This window comes from Tachysurus vachellii, chromosome 1 (genome assembly GCF_030014155.1).
Source record: "Tachysurus vachellii isolate PV-2020 chromosome 1, HZAU_Pvac_v1, whole genome shotgun sequence".
Taxonomy (NCBI): Eukaryota; Metazoa; Chordata; class Actinopteri; order Siluriformes; family Bagridae; genus Tachysurus; species Tachysurus vachellii.
The window spans coordinates 38,972,238-38,991,899 of record NC_083460.1 but is presented as its reverse complement, the minus strand read 5'-3'; the positions used below and the strand labels follow the sequence as shown (position 1 = coordinate 38,991,899).

Genomic DNA, 19,662 nt, shown 5'->3' with positions numbered 1-19,662 from the left:
TGCGTAACTTGTACAGTTAGGTTTCTTTGCTATGACTATACTGTAAAGCTATAAAACTATAAAGTTTTGTACAGCTACAACTAAAGTGTGAAAAAACATTTGCCAATCCCACACGCACCAACAACATCACCAAAGAGAGACATACAAGGGATACGAGCGATTTGTTTTGCGATGTGTGTTAATGAGAGTAAATGAAACAAAATCTGAAGCTAAATGATATAATAAACTTGTCTGTTTGCCTTTTATTATTTTAAAAAAGATACAAGAAAGACGGAAGAAAACTGGATTCGTTATGATTTCCTGTTTAACCAATCAGCTGCCAGCACTGGCTTTAGCGCCACCCAATTTTAGAAAAAGTGATAAATCTAAACTATATCCTATTTGTGATTTAGTGCACTTGATGTCTAAGATCATAGACATAAGGAAAATCTAGCATGCTGTGAAATACCATAACGCACTGAGACAATTCAATGCAGCTGAGATGGTACTGATGGTACAAAATACCCATAATGCACTATGACACCAAGTATATAAATGTACATGTAATAGTGCATTTAGAAACATACTCATCTGACGATCTCCGTAGCTGATAGCTTCGGCAAGAGGACTCCATCCCTGAGCGTTTTTCACCTTTACTGGTGCATTGTGGGCCAGCAGGAGATGAGCACATTCTGAAAAATACCAAAAAAAAATAATATTAATAAAAACAATGTAAAAACCAACAGCATTTCTCAAAATCCATTTGCTTTAACCTTAAAAAGAAAATCTATGCATATACAATGATGCAGATTTATCACAAAAATATGAACTGCCACAAACGTAGAGTACAGATCCCAAGACATTTCTGTTCACTCTCCCGGAAAGAAAAAAAAAAAGAGGCCCTGCTTAATTTAACATCGTTCTGATGCCGGAGGCACAAAGGAACAGCTCTAATTTTGTATTAAAGACTTCACCTCTCCAGGGAATGTGTCCAGCTAATGAAGCCCTTGCCTGGTAACCAAAGTACTCCATGATGGAAAAGGGTTTGCAGGCTTGACAGGACAGAGGAGAAGCTTCAAGGTAAAAAATTACAATTATTTTGACTGTAAAAAATAAAAATAATTGAGGGTTGTTTACACTGTGATTTGTACAACAGCCAATCACTTACTTTCTCTAAAAGCAGATGACTTCCCCTTTATTTATTTTATTTTCATTTTTTTGTGACTTCTGTTCCACAAATTAGAGAAAAATCTTTAAGCGATTGCAGGAGCGTCCTTCTGATTTACAGGAAGAATTTGAAAAGGAACTAAAAGTTTAGGCTGACGTTGTGGCTTTGCAACACACAATAACACTATGCTAATTACTTAAGCACATAAAACTGTCATGGGCGTGAATGCTTTACAGTCGTTTCCCCACAGACCTCACTTGGTTTCTCTCAATAAGACAAAAAAAAAAAAAAGAAGCGGCAGCCTTTCATTTTACAGGAAAAAACGCAAAAAAAACACACATCGGTCCTGAAGACTTTCCTGTGATGGACATCTTACAGACTGTTAAAAAATTACCTGACACTGGAGACTCCTTTTATTAAAGCTCAATATACATCTCTTTGCTGAAAACCTCACCGCATCAACAACTATATAAATATTGTTTTATTCGAAAAGTAACGCAAATTTATCCATTTGTTATTACTAGCAGATTATGTGGAGAGTCTGAGGTGTGTTAGAGGTGTGCATTATTATTAAAAACTAAATCGACACATTCCGACCAATCAGATCTGAGAATTTAACCACAATGTGATATAATAATAATAATAATAATAATAATAATAATAATAATAATAATAACTAGATTTGTAATGTTCGTCGCGACAAACTTTGATGTTGGCTTTGACAATGCAAGTATTCGCAAAGGGCGGTGCGTTTTGGAGGCCAGTGGGCATAAGGGTCAGTGTTACTTTTTGTCACGTGACGTCATCAGAATACCTGTGAGGGAGTTCCCCTCATTGTTCTGAGTGTTTTGATATGTCACATGTCCATGTTGTAAAAAGTTTTTTGATTTTGCATAATTGGGGGGGTACAACCGAATCGGGGCTGCGGCACAACCGAAAGGCCAGTCGGTACACCGATTTAAAAGTTTGTTCAGAGTATCACCCTAAAGGAGCTGGCAGAGTTTGGCGTAGATAGTTTGAAAGCTTGCCGAGTTATAAACCTCCAAATTTATAATGGGAGTCTATGGAAAAAAAAGGCCAATTTGAGACCCGGTACCGGAAGTACCGGAATTTGGTTCATGTGGCTCGAAAGCCCTAGGAGGAGTTACTCTTGATAAATTTTGGTCTAAGCTTAAATAGGAAAACAGAATGTTGGCTTCTACAAAGCCGACATAATAACACTTCCATAATCTCCTATTTAGATCTCAGTGGCCCAGTTAAATAACGTCTGGCTTGCTTTAAATCGTACAAATTAACAGAATAACTTAAACATCTTGAGTATCATTAATCTGTAAGCGTCCATTCCCTGATGCACAGATTGTGTTTATTTAAAGCTGAATTTATTCACATCCATAATTGATGACCACAATTAACGAGGTTATAGGCAGAATTTAATAAAATGGAATAAAACCTGCAGCCTTACTCCAACCCCTTCTAGGCCTATTGAAAAGTTATAAATAAATTCTTGGCTAGTTAGCGGAATAATTAACACCTGATCTGAGTCTTTGGGACACGGTACTGTCCTGAAGGTCTACAAAATTTCCCCGTACTGCATTTCATGGTATTTCCAAGATGATTTCTGGAAGGAATTAAATCCTGTAGTAAATCTCTTTATCAAAAAGACCGCCTTTATATCAACAAGAATAAAACCGATTAGGACAGGTCCAATAATAACAGCAACAATGTTAACGAATGTTCGTGTCATAAATCGCAATTAAAAATTCTTCAAAACACCCAAACATGGACTTCAAGCGTGGAATAAACCCACAAACAGAGCTGAATGTCAGGGAATCCAAACTCTACTGAATAAGTTTCATTACACTAACATTATTGTTGTTTTTGACTACAGTCATTAACAGACTGTATGGAGATAAATGAAATCTGGATATTTTGTTATTGTGCAACTGCTTTGCTGTTCTGAAGCAATTATTTCCCCCTCAATCTCCTGACTTCCAGATTCTCTTTCTTTCTTTCTTTTTCTCTCACACTCACACACCTCCTGTCAGTCTTCCTATAATAGAGTTTACACAGTAGGTGATTATCAAAGGGCTTCTGGACCTCAAGGGCCTGGAAACTACTAAACATTTATTCACTACAGTGCTAAGAAAACAATGCCTTCAGTACTGAGCTCCAACAATCCTGTGGCTTTGAGGTCTAACATGAAAACAACCACTATAGTGATTCTGAAATGTTGGTGTTTGGCCCCCTAATGATAAGGATAACAATACAGCACTGTTTCTCTCACACCACAATGTTTCTCTATTTCTAAAATTTAAAAAAAAATCTAACAATTAACTGGTTTATGTAAATACAACTGCAATGACTGTAATACATTTCATATATTTATAGATCACAATAGTCAATACCTCCATTGCCTTCGTAGACAAAAAGCTTTGTTAAAGGGCTTAAGTCTAAGAAAAGTGAAAACAGTAAGGATTCATATTTTCATATGCTGGAACCAGGGCCTGAGAGCGTCACAGACGGCTGTGTAGCGCATGTGTGGGTGTAATACAGTGTCCGTATTTGGATCGGCTCACTCAGGCCTGATAACGCAGCCATCAGGCAGAGCCAGTCGTTCTTCCAGATTACTTGTATCCCAGAAGCTTGATTACGTAATAAAGTCAGCATTTATCAGAAATAAAAATTGTAACAAAGAGCAGACTGACTGGACGTTCTGAAACACCCAGCAGCTCGCTCATGGACCACACATGTTGAAGCTTACCGAACACAGCCAGGGCTGCTGGACCAGAGGCCTCACCGTCCACGTCAATCCCGAGCAAAATGAACGTGCACAGACTGCAGACGGAGCCACGAGCTGACGAGCTTAGCGTAATAGAGAATAATGAATTTAACTGCTTTCTTTGTGTTTAAGAAGAGAACAATTTCATCCTCGAACGAGTAGAACTCGACGCCAACAGAAAGGCCTTGTTCTATTTTTCACAAATTTGAAAAAACTTAAAATATACCTTTGCCATTTTTGGACCAATATTAAAATGTATTCAGTTCATGTTGCGTTAGCAAGGATAAGTCCACTTGACTTTCTCCTGTCGCAATCTCTCTTTTTTCTGTATATGTAGCTCACTGTTTTATTCTGTTGAGTTAATTTCCTATTATTGTATTTAAGTTTGATTCTTATGTGCAATCATGTATTTGTCTTTCATCTTTTTTTTTTGCTTTTTGTTTTTAGGGTTTAATTTTTACCATTCTGTCATGGGTCTGCAGATGAAAAATAGTCTTTAATTTTTTCTAACTCTGGCACATTTGGATCAGTTCTTGAATCTAATCAAATCATCAACAACAATAAATCCATATCAACCGATGAATCGTACAATAAAATCTAAACCTAATGGCAGAGGAAAGTTGACAATTACTTCTTCGTTACTACACAACAACGCTAAAATGCTCATCCTCTCACTGAGTGTTTGGATTAAATAAATATTTAGACCACAAAAGTGACAAAATCTTAACCAAATAAGCCCAAAATCAATTTCCACTGATGCTAGCATGTAATGAAAATGTTTATAGCTTCCACTTTAGCACAGTGAAAACGTCTTGCTTAAATCTCCTCACACACTTGATCTGCGTAAATAGGCAAAAGGATGTTGCGTAGAGAAAAACAGTTCAAACTTGCAGCCAAACCCCTTTCCTAATGTGGTAACATGACTGGTCACACAATGTTAAGGTTTCTTAAAACAGAAGAGCAGCAAGGTTAGCTCCTATGTATCTAACCAATCTTCTAACATGCTACACACTTTTGATGAGATCACAAAACTCTGGACTTCTTTTTGTTCCCAGAAGATACTGAAGGAGGTAGAGCGTTTTCATATTTAGCTCCCAAATTTTGGAATATCCTTCCTGACAGCTCAGACACACTCTCCCAGTTTAAATGTAGATTAAAAACATATCTGTTTAGCCAAACAAACGTAACCTTGTGCTCCAGGACATCTGATCAAATACACATTGCTGGTTAATATTATGAACAGCAGCTACGCTGATTCTTCTCCTCTTGCTTCTTTTTTCTACCCCTCCCGAGGCATCCGGGGATTGTTCCAGCTCCATGTTTGCTTCATGAAGATATTCAGACCTTTATTGAGATGAGGACAACCCTGTGAGGATCCTGAGGCATCTAGAGAGATGTACCAGCTCCAGTTGTGCTCCGCTTCATGAAGGTTTCGGACGTTCACAGAGGAGATTACGACTACATGTGGTCTTTGAGGACAACGACCTCATAATCAATACATTTCAATCATACATACAGCTGTCGGACTGTATGTAACTCTAGAAAGGACATTATTCATAACAACACTCTCCAGTGTTTAGAACAGGTTTATAATCACACAGTCTGGTGTCACCCAAATGAGGATGAGGTTCACTTTTGTGTCTGGTTCCTCTCAAGGTTTCTTCCTCTTCCATCTAAGGGAGTTTTTCCTCACCACAATCACCTCAGTCACCTCAGGCTTGTTCATTAGGCATAAATACAAACACATTTAGTGTAATAAAATAAGTCTAATATTAATCCTGAACTTTTGTATAATACAAACTTTTTGTACTATATTTTTTGTTCTGTAAAACTGCTTTGAGACAATGTCCAATTAAAGTTAGCATGAAGTTTGATTTCGGTCATATGGAGTCGTTTTCACGCAATTTACTAACAAATTTGAAGTAAAAGGTGATGTTTCTTATCACATTATAAGTGAAACTTAACAATGGAAACAAGATGAATGTTTTTTTTCTTATACAGCCAGGTGCTAGCTAGGTCAAGCAAATAAATGGCCTCAGTTATTAGCCATCATATACTCACACTCCTTATTTTCCAGTTGCTTAGCAACCTGTTTTTCTTAAATTTAACCACTTAAGTAGAAAGAGCAATTTTTTATTCATATCTGAGGAAATAAAAGTGTTAGAGGTGCTTTAATGTGGCTCACATTTCTTCCAATTTCAGTGTTAATTATTCGTGTTAGCTGTTCGTTCCCCTCTCTTGTTAGCAACGTTAACTAATGGAGCATTTGTCAGACTCTCTACCCATGTATAGTTTTCTATTCTATTCATTTCTAGCCAAAATATTTCCTTCATGCCTGCTTTCACAATGCCTTACAACACAACAGATGTTGACCATCTGTATGATCTTCTCTAGAACATAGCTGTACTTGGACCGAAAGGGAAATTAAGGCCGCGCTCTGTGACAAGATAGGACTCGAAGTTACAACGATATTTCATCACCGCTATAGAAGACGTTTCTTGGTGTTCAATGCATTTCTCTCTGGATGCTAAATTTAATCTGGAGTAAAAATGAAACTAGAATTATCAGTCATGACAAAGCCATCAAGTCAGTTTTTTGGGTGCATTTCTGATATGTTATTACCATCTAATGACACAAATTTTAAACGTTAATATTTGTTCACAATGCAGATCTTGCGCAGGACAAATTATATTCAAATTTATTTGTATAGCGCTTTTAACTGCACTATTTTTTTTTTCCGTTTATATATCTATATAAGAAAAATGGTATTGTATTTTGGTATCATTATCAGAAAATGTATATGTATATTTTATAGACAAAAAAGTGCATTTTTTTTTTAAACCAATTCCAATTTTTTCTCCTCATTTGTTACAGGAGTCTATACATTTTATCCGATATATGAGTCACCATATATTTTTATTCACTGTATATCAGATGAGTTGCGTATCTAGTTCCTGGTTTCTTAGAGCCCCTTCTGACAGGAAAACTGTATTTTTACATAGAACCTTTTAGCCCTTTCACAAAAGAAACAGCTGAAATATACACGAGTAACAAAAACAGACGATCGTTTCTGCAGTGACGGCTTTTAACACCCATTCATTCACCCGAAGCAGAATACATATCGACCAGAGAGACTCGTTTCACATTCAGGATGCGTTATAAAAACAGCTCACACACACATGGAATAAAAAGCAGGAGCACGATCAGGCGTCCGTCTGGTTTAGTCTGTAAGTTCTGAGTGTATTGCGGCACTACGACCTAACTAAGGCTGTATGATGAGCACGAAATACGGCAAAGTTTTAATAGCATATCTACTATTCTCTTTGATTCTGATTGGTCAGAACGTGTCGATTCGATTTGTATAACTGTAAATCATAATAATGCAGCTGTGAATCGCTAAACTCATTTGTTTCTATAGGAACAAGTGACAAAATTAAAAAGGATTAAAAACCATGTTATTTAACAAAGAAAACTTGTCCATATGATAAGTGTTTTCTGTGTGGAGATGTTTATTTTGCATTTATGGAAGGAGTCTTCAGTGTCAATTACGTAACGCTCTATTACTATTGTGAAAAATGTCATGCTTTGTTTTTGTTCAGTAACACACTTTTCTTTTTAATTCACAAAAACATGATGAGGAAATTGCTGCTTAAAGCTGCTATAACGTAAGCAAAAACAGGAGCCAACTTGTTTTGCGAAAGCAACATTAAACGTAACTATAATAGAAAAAAAGGGTCATTTTTAAACTCAGACTCATTAAAACTTACACAGTGCTGCCGTGATCTGAAACGTAGTCGATCAGGAAACAAGGCAAATTTGTCTCTACAATGCTAAGCTAACTTTAGGTCATGCTGAACCGAACAACCCAAACACCTTTGTTATTTCTCTTAAACATATTGCATACATTTTTTGCATAATGACCTGTTTAGCAATCACCTTGAAAAGATAATTAATTATAGATTTAAACAAAACAAGGATATTAACTTGTAACAAAAACACATTTAATGGATCTGGTCAAAAAAAGCAGGATCAGCTTATGGTTCATTAACATAGGCTTAACGTAGCTTTTTTTTTTGTTTGTTTTGTTTTAATGTGCATCAGGCAACAATATGAACGCAGCAAGCTAGGAGTTCTTCCATATTCTTACCAGCCAACAAGTCCACAGCCCTGGCTTACTGTTTTGCTCACACGACTGAGGTTTGCAAATTCGCAGTTCACCTAGATAAAATCGGCACAAAGTGAAAGCGACTCCTGCGACCTTTCCCGTTCCGTGAATTCCTTTTTCTGACAGTTAAATTTTAATATATGAGAGCGTAAGAACGAGAGAAAATATATAAACAATCAGCTCAAAAACCCAACTTCAAACAAAAACGCCTCTTAGCTAGTCAGTATGTACAGCAATAACTACCATCATACGACATACGTTGTATTCCTCATGTCCGAGCTGCCTCCTACTTATTCAGGATATATTTAAAACAATTTCATCATGAACCTTTGTCCCCTAAACCAAATTTCAGTTCGTTTATATCCTATTTACCTGTTTAGAAAAAGACTGGGTTAAAAGATTTTAAAACAGAGCCGTTCAACATGCACATCATCTAAGTTGCTGCTTACCTTTATGCCCCATCATTACAGCCAGATGAAGAGGAGTGTTTCCTGAGGAAGAGGAGAAATGAGTCACTAATGATGGCTCTAAAAGGTTTAGTCTTAGTCAAGAGCTTTTGGCATGAACAGCAAAGAAAAGGTCATTACTAAGGTATAATAAAAAACAATAATCACAGTGAATAACAATTTTCTTAAGCTTGTGCAATACAGCAATTTAAAATCATCATACACTTCACATTTAACAGACACAAATCCCAGAGGTGATTAACTACAGACCTGGCAACGTTTATGCATAATATATAGGAGCATCACAATTTAACCTTGGAACTTATTAGAGTTATAACTCAAAATATACACAAGAGCAGATATTTTGTCTCCATGAAACAAAAGATGTGCGCCATATAAATGTAGAATGATTTACGCAGGTGTTTTAAACTCTATCGTTAACTGACACAGCCTGGAAGCGCCGCCCCCTCCCTGCCAGATTCATTTACTGATTGGCTGCTGTCCAGTAACATCATTAAAAAAAATATCAATGTTAATATCACTAAACACCATGGCAGTGTAAGAGATGTGAAGAGACTATTAAAGATTATATCGCACAAGACAAGCAGATAGCCATCCGACCCAATGCCACAATGTAAGCTGTTGCTATAGAAACGGTATGTTAAATCCTTTCAACCAATCAGATTTGAAAAGCTTTAAAAAAACATAAAATTGTAGTTATTTAATCTAGTACTTGAGGCTATTTTACGTTTAGAGATGTTGGTTAGTTAGTTAGCTTAAAACTTTACAATATTTTTGTAATTCACAACTAAAAATAAAAACACGCAGGTTTTTAAAATCTGAATAAGCACGTCTTCTAAATATGACGACTTAGAAAGTGGGCGGGAAAATCATCATGATAGCATGAAAATGTTTTGGTCAGTGATTTTAAATATTAACATACACTATTGCAGCGGTTCCCAAAATTTTTTTATCCAAACGATCCTTACAGATGTTTTGCAACCCCATGCCTCGTAGTATCTGTAAATTTGATCAGCCTGGTTTATACCTGATGCACAAAAAAAAACGTAAAACACACAGACGTTCCCTGTCGTCGTGACCGTTGTCATGAACCGCATCTTGAATCGAAAACTCTGAGCTAAAGCGTTTAGTGAGCTTGAAAATTCATTACTGATATCAGCAGGTTCGAATGAGACTCGTGAGGCTTAAATTCTAACTCTAACGTTAAAACTGGATCTTGTTAGCACTCAATAACAGTTCAGAATAATACAAAAAAGTATGATCTGAGACACGACACCAGTTCATCGTAGGGATTTAGATATTTCTAATATTAATTCATAAAAGAATCAAACGAAACAAAAACGCAGACTCGAGTTTCGACCCCAAACACGGTCACGACTCAGTTCGGGAATCGCTGCATTATTGTCACCAAGAATTTATAATAAAGACTAACAACATCTGATAAACATCTGTATTCGGAGTCGTCTAGCATGTGTATAAGATGGAAATGTAGAGCTTTAAAAAAGCAAAGATTTTAAAAATAAATAAATAAATAAATGGTTGACTTTTGATGGTTCAACAAGGGATGTTTACATTTATATATATACATTTACAGCATTTTGGCAGACTTTCTTATCCAGAACGACTTACATAATATTTTTATTTACTTATTAAATAAAATTGAGCACTTGAGGTTTAATAGCTTTCTTTGCTCAGGGGCCCAACGGTGACAGCTTAAACGCTGGGACCCGGGATTCGAACCCATGACCTTCTGAACGGTAACCCAACGCCTTAACCACTAGGCTAAGACGTTCCCATGGCAACGTTAGTTTAGCCTATATAATATATATTATACAGTGTTACGCAACCTGTTAAAAAAAAGGAAGGTGGGTCGATTTACCGTGAACATCTTTCTGTGCAATATTCTGTGTACGAATCAGTGACGATAATCGCCGGACGTCTCCTTTAAACACGCTCTCGTGCACCGGGAAATCGTCGACGCTTCGGATAATCGGCGTTTTGTTTTTGTTTTGATCGTCGACGGTTTCCGGGGTGGAGACGCCGTTGTTAGTGTTGTGAGTGTGTTGCTGATTATTGTGGCTGTGCTGAGACGAAGATTTGATGATCTTGTGGTTGCTGAAGATCTTGTTGCTTTTGCCTTTGCTGCTCGTCCTGCTGGACGATGTGAAGGTGCCGGTCGCTGCTTCCTCGTCCGGCCCGAGAAGGTCCTCGTCCTTCCCCGGTTTGTGGTCCTTACGAAGGGAGCGGATCTTCTCTCCGGTCATCTTGTGTGGTCTCAGTGGGGGACGAAACAGGGCGTGAAACCAGTGCGATCCGTGTACAAATCACACACACATGGATGACATGTTTAACGATAAAAACACACGGTTACTTTCATCATCCTAAACCCTGCTACCTTACCGTCCAACAACCAAAACCCAAAACCCCATCTGTCTAACTAACTTCCGCTTGTGTGCTCGCGAGAACTCGTCTACGTCATAAACCCACCCGTATTTCTATATAAATCCCGCCTCCTTTACAGGATTGGTGATTTACAACAGAATCGCATGAAACCCATTTGTCCAATCGAAGGAGTCTAGGGTAAATAAAAATCACAGCCAATCACAGCTCAGGATCCGTCGTTGTAATAGCCAATCGTTATCCAGAATACCCAAAACGGGCGGGGAAGAAATATTTGCGTGCGTGTAAAGACTTCCGTTAGGGAATATTTCGGCTTAGGAGCGTAGCAACGAAACTCTGTTGTTAACCTCAAGTATATAGGCGATTAAATAAACTAATAAACTTCTTAAATGCTTAAAGACAACCGTGTTTGTTTAGAAATCGTTAAGAAATTCCACAAATAGCATCAACATGATAGAAAGGCGGCAGCTGATGCCACCTAGTGGTTACTGTGAGAACTTAAAGATTATTACTGTAAACATTACTATTCTTACCAACCAATAATCACACACAAGTACAGTATGTCTCAGAATTGGCACATTTTACATCTCACACACACACACACACACACATATACATACATACCTGTATATAAATATATATATATACTCACTTTCTACCGCTTATCTGAACTACCTCGGGTCACGGGGAGCCTGTGCCTATCTCAGGCGTGCATCAAGGCAGGATACACCCTGGACGGAGTGCCAACCCATCGCAGGGCACACACACTCTCATTCACTCACGCAATCACACACTACGGACAATTTTCCAGAGATGCCAATCAACCTACCATGCATGTCTTTGGACCGGGGGAGGAAACCAGAGTACCCGGAGGAAACCCCCGAGGTACGGGGAAAACATGCAAACTCCACACACACAAGGCGGAGGCGGGAATCGAACCCCCAACCCTGGAGGTGTGAGGCGAACGTGCTAACCACTAAGATATATATATATATAAATTTTATTTTTAAAGCAGCTTTAAACAATGGACACTAATGGATAAGGTGTTGGACTATGGGTGAAAGACTTGGGTTTGAATCCCACGTCTACCAAGTTGCCACTGATGGGCCCCTGAGCAAGGCCCTTAACCCTCAATTGCTCAGTTGCATTATGAAATACATTGTAAGTCACTCTGGATAAGGGTGTCTGCTAAATGACTGAAATGTAAATGTAAATGAAAAACTCCCTTAAATGGAAGAGGAAGAAACCTTGAGAGGAAGCAGACTCAAAAGGGAACCTCATCCTCATTTGGGTGACACTAGGGTGTGATTATAAATAATGTCCGCTCTATTGTCATATACTGTCCGACAATCATGTATTGATTAGGACTGTTGGTTCCACCATCTCTCAGGGTAAGAGGCAAGTATACTACAAGACTCTTCTCTGTACTGGCACCAAGGTGGTGGAATGAACTTCCCCTAGAGGTCCGGACAGCTGAGTCACTGGATATTTTCAAGCGGCGGTTGAAGACCTACTTATTCAGGAAACACTTCAACTAGCACTTCTTTCCTTATCTTTCGCATTTTAAAAAAAAAAAAAAAAAAAACACACCTTTGACACTTTTTCATTGTAACTTTGAACAAATGTTTTAAACTCATGGTATCTTAAGTATGTAACCTAGTGAGCCAGCATTAATGTATTCAATGTTAGAGATTTAAGCACTTATGTACGTCGCTCTGGATAAGGGCGTCTGCCAAATGCTGTAAATGTAAATGTAAATGTCATCAAAGTTCCAGGCCTTGGTCAAGTTGCACAGCCCTGGGTTGCTGAGCTCTAAACTCTAAACCGTCTTCCCCCTATTGGCCTGATTGATGTCACAGAGGACACAGGGTGGTTTTTTTTTGGCACAATGAAAGCATTGACCTGAGAATGACACTGGCGTGTTAGTGTGTCAGCCAGCAAAGCGAGATGAACCTTTGAAGAGCTCTGTCCTTACTGTGGAACCACTGCTGAACCTTTCACACATTCCTGGCCTGATTTATCATCATTAACAACTTACAGATTGATCCTGAGGAAATATTTTGCTTTCTTTCTAAGGTTTTCCTTGTAAATCTTATCTGACTCCAATGGAAGTGGAATAGAGATACAGACAAGGATGATTCCTGCTGTTAAGTAAGTAGTTTGGGTCTTTCTTTTTTTTTTCAAAAAATGTTGTTGATTGTCTATTTTGTAGATATTTGTGGTTTAATGTTTCAGGAATTCAGTTACACAGCACAATACAGTGGGTGAAAAAAACAGAAAAATCCTGAGAAGTTTCTGCAGCCAATTCACTTAATCTATCGGGTTACACACACTGTACTGTAGGTACATTTGAAATAAAAAAGTTTAAAAACAAATAAAATGATAGATAGATAGATAGATAGATAGATAGATAGATAGATAGATAGATAGATAGATAGATAGATAGATAGTAAGGGCTGTGGTTCACTATAAGTTAGAACATTCAGGGATTTTTATTTAACAAAATTGTTAAAAAGTAATGATCATCAGAATCGGATCAGAATCTGGTTTATTGGCCAAGTGTGTTTACACACACAAGGAATTTGGTTCCAGCTGTTTGTGACTCTCAAAGGTACAGACATACAGTAAATAACACTATACTATACATTTAACTTGAACTATACAAGACAAGACAAAACAGATGATGTGAGTCAATATAGACAGTATGAGCATTAAATAGGAATACAGAATATATGACAGATAAGTTATGTACTTAAAGTGTGAGAAGTGCATGGGAGTGCAAATAACAATATTGTGCAATATTATGCTTTTGTACAATATATAGCAGCAGTAGTGTGTGTAATATATACAGATGGTGTGATGACTGACAGTTCTGATAATGCAGTACTTATAGATATGAAGCAGGGAATATAATTATGGTGAGTTGTTGATCGGGGTGATTGCCTGCGGAATGAAAGTCTGGCAGTAGAAAATTACTGGGAAAAAAATCTATATTGTATAGTTTAACACTTCCATTGTATTTTTCTACCTGTTTCTCTATTATTTTGTGGCTATTGTGGCTTCTTGTGTGCTGTATTGTTTGTGTGTGTGTGTGTGTCCTGATTGTCTGGCAATTCTCCAACATTCTCCAGTGACGCAAGTTATCACTGTATTCAATAATATTGTATCCAAAGTAATACGGAATTCCTAATAAACACATCTTATAATACAACTCTACATCTGATTGGTCAGAAGGCGCTGATTCATTTCATTTTTTTTTTTGTTTTGTGAGATGAGGAGATTTATTTATTTATTTAACATTCGTGGAAAGCGTCTCCAGTGTTTTGTGAGATGTTCTTTGAGATTTGTAACACAACAAGCTGAATTTAATTGTCTTACTGTGTCCTAATTATTGACATCCCTACAAAATTATTCATTCATCTTCAGTAACTGCTTTATCCTGATCAGTCTCCAAATTTGAGCGAAATAAGACATCAAGTTACACGGAGCTGGAGTAGAAGTCCTAAATCCTCTACAGGTTTTCCCAACATCTTTAAAATTACCACAGGAACAGACCTGATGCTAGGGGTGCCAGTAGTTTTGTGCAAACATGCCTAACTGCTACCATTACACAGATAGTCTTAGCCTATTAGAAGGTGTTAGAAAATAGTTTGTGTTAATACTATGAATTATATTTAATATGAAGCATAACGTTAGCTAATTTGTTTTTCAGGAAAATTTACATTAAATATAACTAGAAAGGAATATAAAGTTATGAAGTTATGGTGTTATGACATATCATTCTTTACTTAATAAAATGCTGTGAGGTCAAAGGAATAAAACACACTTTTTGCGCCATATTACAAAAATCTGTTGATTATTTTGCTGTAAAGGAACACCCCATCATCATCATCATCATCATCATCATTTTGTCATTGTCACCTCTAACTTTGACACATAATTATTGGATTACTGGTTTATCTGATTATTGTGCTGTGATGCTTTCGCTATAACATGTACACGTGATGATGATACCACGTTATAAACCAAACTCTATATCAAAAACATTTTTTTTTCTATAGAATATGTACAGTTTTGCTTTGGGATGACGGATAATCAACTGAACGCAAACATTAATGTAAGTAATGTTTTCAACCTGTTTTCACCCTGCATTCATTCTTACACACCACACCACTGATGCTTGCCTACAAGGCCAAAAATGGACCAGCTCCCTCTTACCTCAAAGCTCTTATCACTCTTTACACTGCATCTCGCTCCCTCGACTGGTCCCTCCGTCTCTCAGGGTAAGACGTAGGTATACATCAAGACTCTTTTCTGTTCTGACACCGAGGTGGTGGAATGAACCTCCCCTAGATGTCCAAATAGTCGAGTCACTGGCTGTCTACAAACAACGGGTGAAAACCTACCTCTTCCTGAAATACTTGGAATAGCACTTTTGCAAGTCGTTCTGGATAAGGGCCCATAAATGTAAATGTAACGGGGCTTTTTATCGTACTGGTGTTGAACGATTCATACAAAGGTATGAAAAAAGAAACAACCGAACTCAGAATTCTCCTGAGTTTTGACTTATGGGATGTTTTTTCATTTCAGATGGCTACTAGTGACCCAGACACTTACAGCGAACCCCAGCCCGGTGACCTGATCGAGATCTTTCGACCGGCCTATCAGCACTGGGCCTTGTATCTGGGAGATGGATACGTCATCAATCTTACACCAGTCGGTGAGTGCGTCAGCCTTGGAGCTCACTCTGACTCTGTAGGAAGTGAAATTCATTATGTTTCTAACAGTTATTAGCACAATACTCTTGGGTATTATTGCCAGCCTTTTAAAGACTGTGGAAAATGTTCTATATGATAAACATCACAAAGAATTATTGCAATATTTTGATTCTGAATAATAGTGTTTTCCGTCAAAATGTGGCAAAATTATTGGTGCCCCTTCAAAATTAATTAGGGCAGTGGTGGCTCAAGCGGTTAAGGCTCTGGGCTGTTGATTGGATCGGGGTTCAAGCCCTATCACTGCCAAACTGCTACTGTTGGGCCCTTAAGCAAGGCCCTTAGCACTCACTGCTCCAAGGGGTGCTGTATCATGGCTGACCCTGTGCTCTGACCCCAACCTCCAAAGTTGAGATATGTGGTTAAAGAATTTCACTGTGCTGAGATGTATACATTACATAAATAAAGACTTCTTCTATAATTCTTCAGTAGCTGCTTTATCGTGGTCAAAGATGAAATTTTTATTTTCTTGGTGAAAACCCAAAGAACTTTTAACACAACACAATACAACACAGTCAGTAAATATAGAAAAACTGCACAAGCAATAAAACTACCTTTAAACACAACCATGTCTACAGTATGATTAATAAAAACATGTAATCCCTGGAAAAAGTTCAAATGGTTTTGGATCGATTAGTCTCCAGATTCTAACCTGGTAGTCTAAATTAAAGAAGTCTTCCAGTTACATGTTAAACTGATATATGTTTATCTGAATGGATGAGTCAATAAAAATAAAATCCTCTACTTGTTTTCCCAACCTTGTTAGAAATCATAGGAAGAGATTAAGTGGTGTATTCTCTCCTTGTGAAAGTGACAATAGTTTTGTGCAAGCATCCTGCAACCTTTTTTGTGTGTTAGTGTCTTCATGTGTTAAGGAAATGATTATGTAGGTGTGTTTTGATTGTTTACTCATTATGAAAGGGGCCAATAATTTTGTTTTGAATATTCCATGTACATGCAGTGTGAGTGATTTCTGGTCTTCCCTTAGATGAGAGCCAAGCAGCCGCCAGGTCCAGCGTGAAGTCAGTGTTCACTCGGAAGGCTGTGGTGCGAATGCAGCTCCTGAAGGACGTTGTGGGGGAAGATACGTTCCGTGTCAACAATAAATACGACAGCAGTCACACGCCTTTGCCTGTGTCTGAGATTATTGAGCAAGCACAGCTACTGATTGGTCAGGAGGTGTCATATGACCTGTTGGGCAGCAACTGCGAGCACTTTGTCACCCTGCTGCGATATGGCAAGGGTTTATCTGAGCAGGTTTTAATCCATGTGACATTTCTGTTTGTTATTAAATACAGGACAGTTCCTGTAAAGTAGAGAGTACAAGATTATTAAACGTCTTGAACGAGAGCAGAGACTATACAATGCCTTGCATAAATATTTACTTCCTTGAACTTTCCCACATAATATAGTGCTACAATGTGGAGTGTAAATGAATTCTTAACTCTTAAGGATCCTGACCCTGAACCTTTTGCGCTTTAATGCATAAGGAAATTACTTAAAGTCCATCAGATTAGAAAGAAGATTTTGACACCACAGTTTCTCAATTTGATGGAAGATTGGGTTTGATTAGTCTATTCTAACACATTCAGGTTCTTTGTTTTGAAAACACTCCAGTCTAGTTGTTGTGGTATTATTAGCAGTGTTGTCCTGGTGAAAGGTGAAGCTTCGTCCAGTCTCATGTTTTGTGCAAGTCTCTTGAAAAAGGTTTTCTTTTAAGAATTCCCTGTGTGTTTGTCTGCATCCTTATTGTCCTCAAGCCTGAACAGTTTCCCAGTCCAGGCATCATGATGCTACCACCACGTTTCATTGTCCCAGGAAAATGGCAGTTATATAAATAAATATATAAATATATATAAATGCAAGAAAGTAGGTACTGAGGGCAAAAAAAACAAACCAGAAATCCTCCAGCATGCAGTTAATTTAATTATGTGATTTCTAAATGGGGTTTAACACTAACAATTACTGAATACTTATACAATCACTCTCATGTAGGTATTGTTTTTTGTCTGTTATTACATTCCATTTAAAAAATAAAGATTGTGGGGGAATATATTTACACAAGGCATTGTGTCCACACAGGAAATTTCATACACCTTTAATTTTGAAAAATATACAGATATACATAACTGCATTTAAACCGATCATTCATTACGTTTATTGTATCTGGTCTCTTGTGTTTTTAGGCAACGCGTGCTATCGGGGCGATAAGTTTGGTGACCGCAGCAGCGAGTGCCTTTTCTATGCTTGGCCTCATCAACAATCGCAACAGGAACAGACCTTCCTGACATCATTGCAACTCACAAATTCAAGCTTTTAATTCTATGCACATATCATTTTTTAATTCTATTTAACCAGAGCTACTTAGTTTGTGCTTATGATTTAGGTTTTGTTCTTTGACACCGGGTGAGGATTGTTTTGCTGATATATAAAAACATTTTTATATTATGAGCAGTGTTGCTGAAGAACGAATGAATTACATACATTTCTCATGCCTGTAATTTCAGACTTTTTCCCAAAATGCATTGCTTACAGTCACCATTTTAATCCCAGGGAAACCCCATAACATCTGGACACATTAAAATGTGTTTTACTGCAATATCTCTCCGTGGCTTTTTTCTTTTTTTTTTAAATGTTGTTTGATTGTCTATTTTGTAGATATGTTTGGTTTTATGTTTCAAGAATTCAGTTACACAGCACAATACAATGGGTGAAAAAAACTGGGAAAAATCCTGAGAAGTTTCTGCAGCCAATTCACTTAATCTATCAGGTTACACACACTGTACTGTAGGTACATTTGAAATAAAAAAGTTTAAAAACAAATAGATAGATAGATAGATAGATAGATAGATAGATAGATAGATAGATAGATAGATAGATAGATAGATAGATAGATAGATAGATAGTAAGGGCTGTGGTTTACTATAAATAATGATCATCAGAATCAGAATCAGAATCAGAATCTGGTTTATTGGCCAAGTGTGTTTACACACACAAGGAATTTGGTTCCAGCTGTTTGTGACTCTCAAAGGTACAGACATAAATAACACTATACTATACATTTAACTTGGACTATAGAAGACAAAATAGACGATGTGAGTCAATATAGACAGTATGAGCATTAAATAGGAATACAGAATATATGACAGATAAGTTATGTACTTAAAGTGTGAGAAGTGCATGGGAGTGCAAATAAAAGTATTGTGCAATATTATGCTTTTGTACAATATATAGCAGCAGTAGTGTGTGTAATATATACAGATGGTGTGATGACTGACGTTTCTGATAATGCAGTACTTATAGATATGAAGCAGGGAATATAATTATGGTGAGTTGTTGATCGGGGTGATTGTCTGGGGAATGAAAGTCTGGCAGTAGAAAATTACTGCGAAAAAAATCTATAATATTATATAGTTTAACACTTCCATTGTATTTTTCTACCTGTTTCTCTATTATTTTGTGGCTATTGTGGCTTCTTGTGCTGCTGTATTGTTTGTGTGTGTGTGTGTGTGTGTGTGTGTGTGTGTGTGTCCTGATTGTCTGGCAATTCTCCAACATTCTCCAGTGACGCAAGTTACCACTTTATTCAATAATGTTGTATCCAAACCACCTCTTCATCTGATTGGTCAGAAGGCACTGATTAATTTTCTTTCTATAACACTCTAATGCAGCTAAAAAATCTCAGGTTTACATTAACCTCTTGAGACCCGTATGTCCTCATATGAGGACATAACATTTGTCTATATATTGTCTATATATTTATTGTACCAACCTTATATGAGACTGTTAGGTATAATTCTTTTGCCAAACTGCTTCCTTGAAAACACTGATTAAATTTATAGTTATCAGCTATGAATTAAGAGAATCAGTAGAAATTGTAATGTACACAACAGTAGCATGCGGGTCTCAGGAGGTTAATGTATTCGTAC

General features: G+C 37.3%; 2 protein-coding genes across 4 annotated transcripts in view; one reads left to right on the top strand and one right to left on the bottom strand.

Annotated features, from left to right (window-relative positions):
* ankrd13c (ankyrin repeat domain 13C) overlaps nucleotides 1-11,002 on the bottom strand; it is a 40,372-nt gene extending 29,370 nt beyond the window's left edge. For both annotated transcript variants that reach the window (XR_009648435.1, XM_060868858.1), the window contains exons 1-3: nucleotides 10,438-11,002; nucleotides 8,541-8,582; nucleotides 567-671 (exon numbers count right to left, since the gene is read on the bottom strand). Coding sequence is in view for 1 of the 2 variants with exons in the window: in XM_060868858.1 (XP_060724841.1) it covers nucleotides 567-671; nucleotides 8,541-8,582; nucleotides 10,438-10,822 (532 nt within the window). In the remaining variant the exon portion in view is untranslated. The remainder of the gene's footprint in view (nucleotides 1-566; nucleotides 672-8,540; nucleotides 8,583-10,437) is intronic.
* Nucleotides 11,003-12,715: 1,713 nt separating this feature from the next.
* Nucleotides 12,716-18,332, top strand: LOC132842669 (phospholipase A and acyltransferase 1-like). 2 transcript variants are annotated; one of them, XM_060865470.1, is made up of 5 exons: nucleotides 12,717-13,109; nucleotides 15,020-15,075; nucleotides 15,549-15,678; nucleotides 16,722-16,990; nucleotides 17,920-18,332. In XM_060865470.1, the coding sequence occupies exons 2-5, from the start codon at nucleotides 15,043-15,045 to the stop codon at nucleotides 18,019-18,021; spliced, it is 534 nt and encodes a 177-aa protein (XP_060721453.1). In that variant the 5' UTR covers nucleotides 12,717-13,109; nucleotides 15,020-15,042; the 3' UTR covers nucleotides 18,022-18,332. The 2 variants fall into 2 exon arrangements, with proteins under 2 accessions (XP_060721462.1, XP_060721453.1); XM_060865479.1 differs by lacking the exon at nucleotides 15,020-15,075 and having other exon boundaries at nucleotides 12,716-13,109.
* The last annotated feature ends 1,330 nt before the right edge of the window (nucleotides 18,333-19,662 follow it).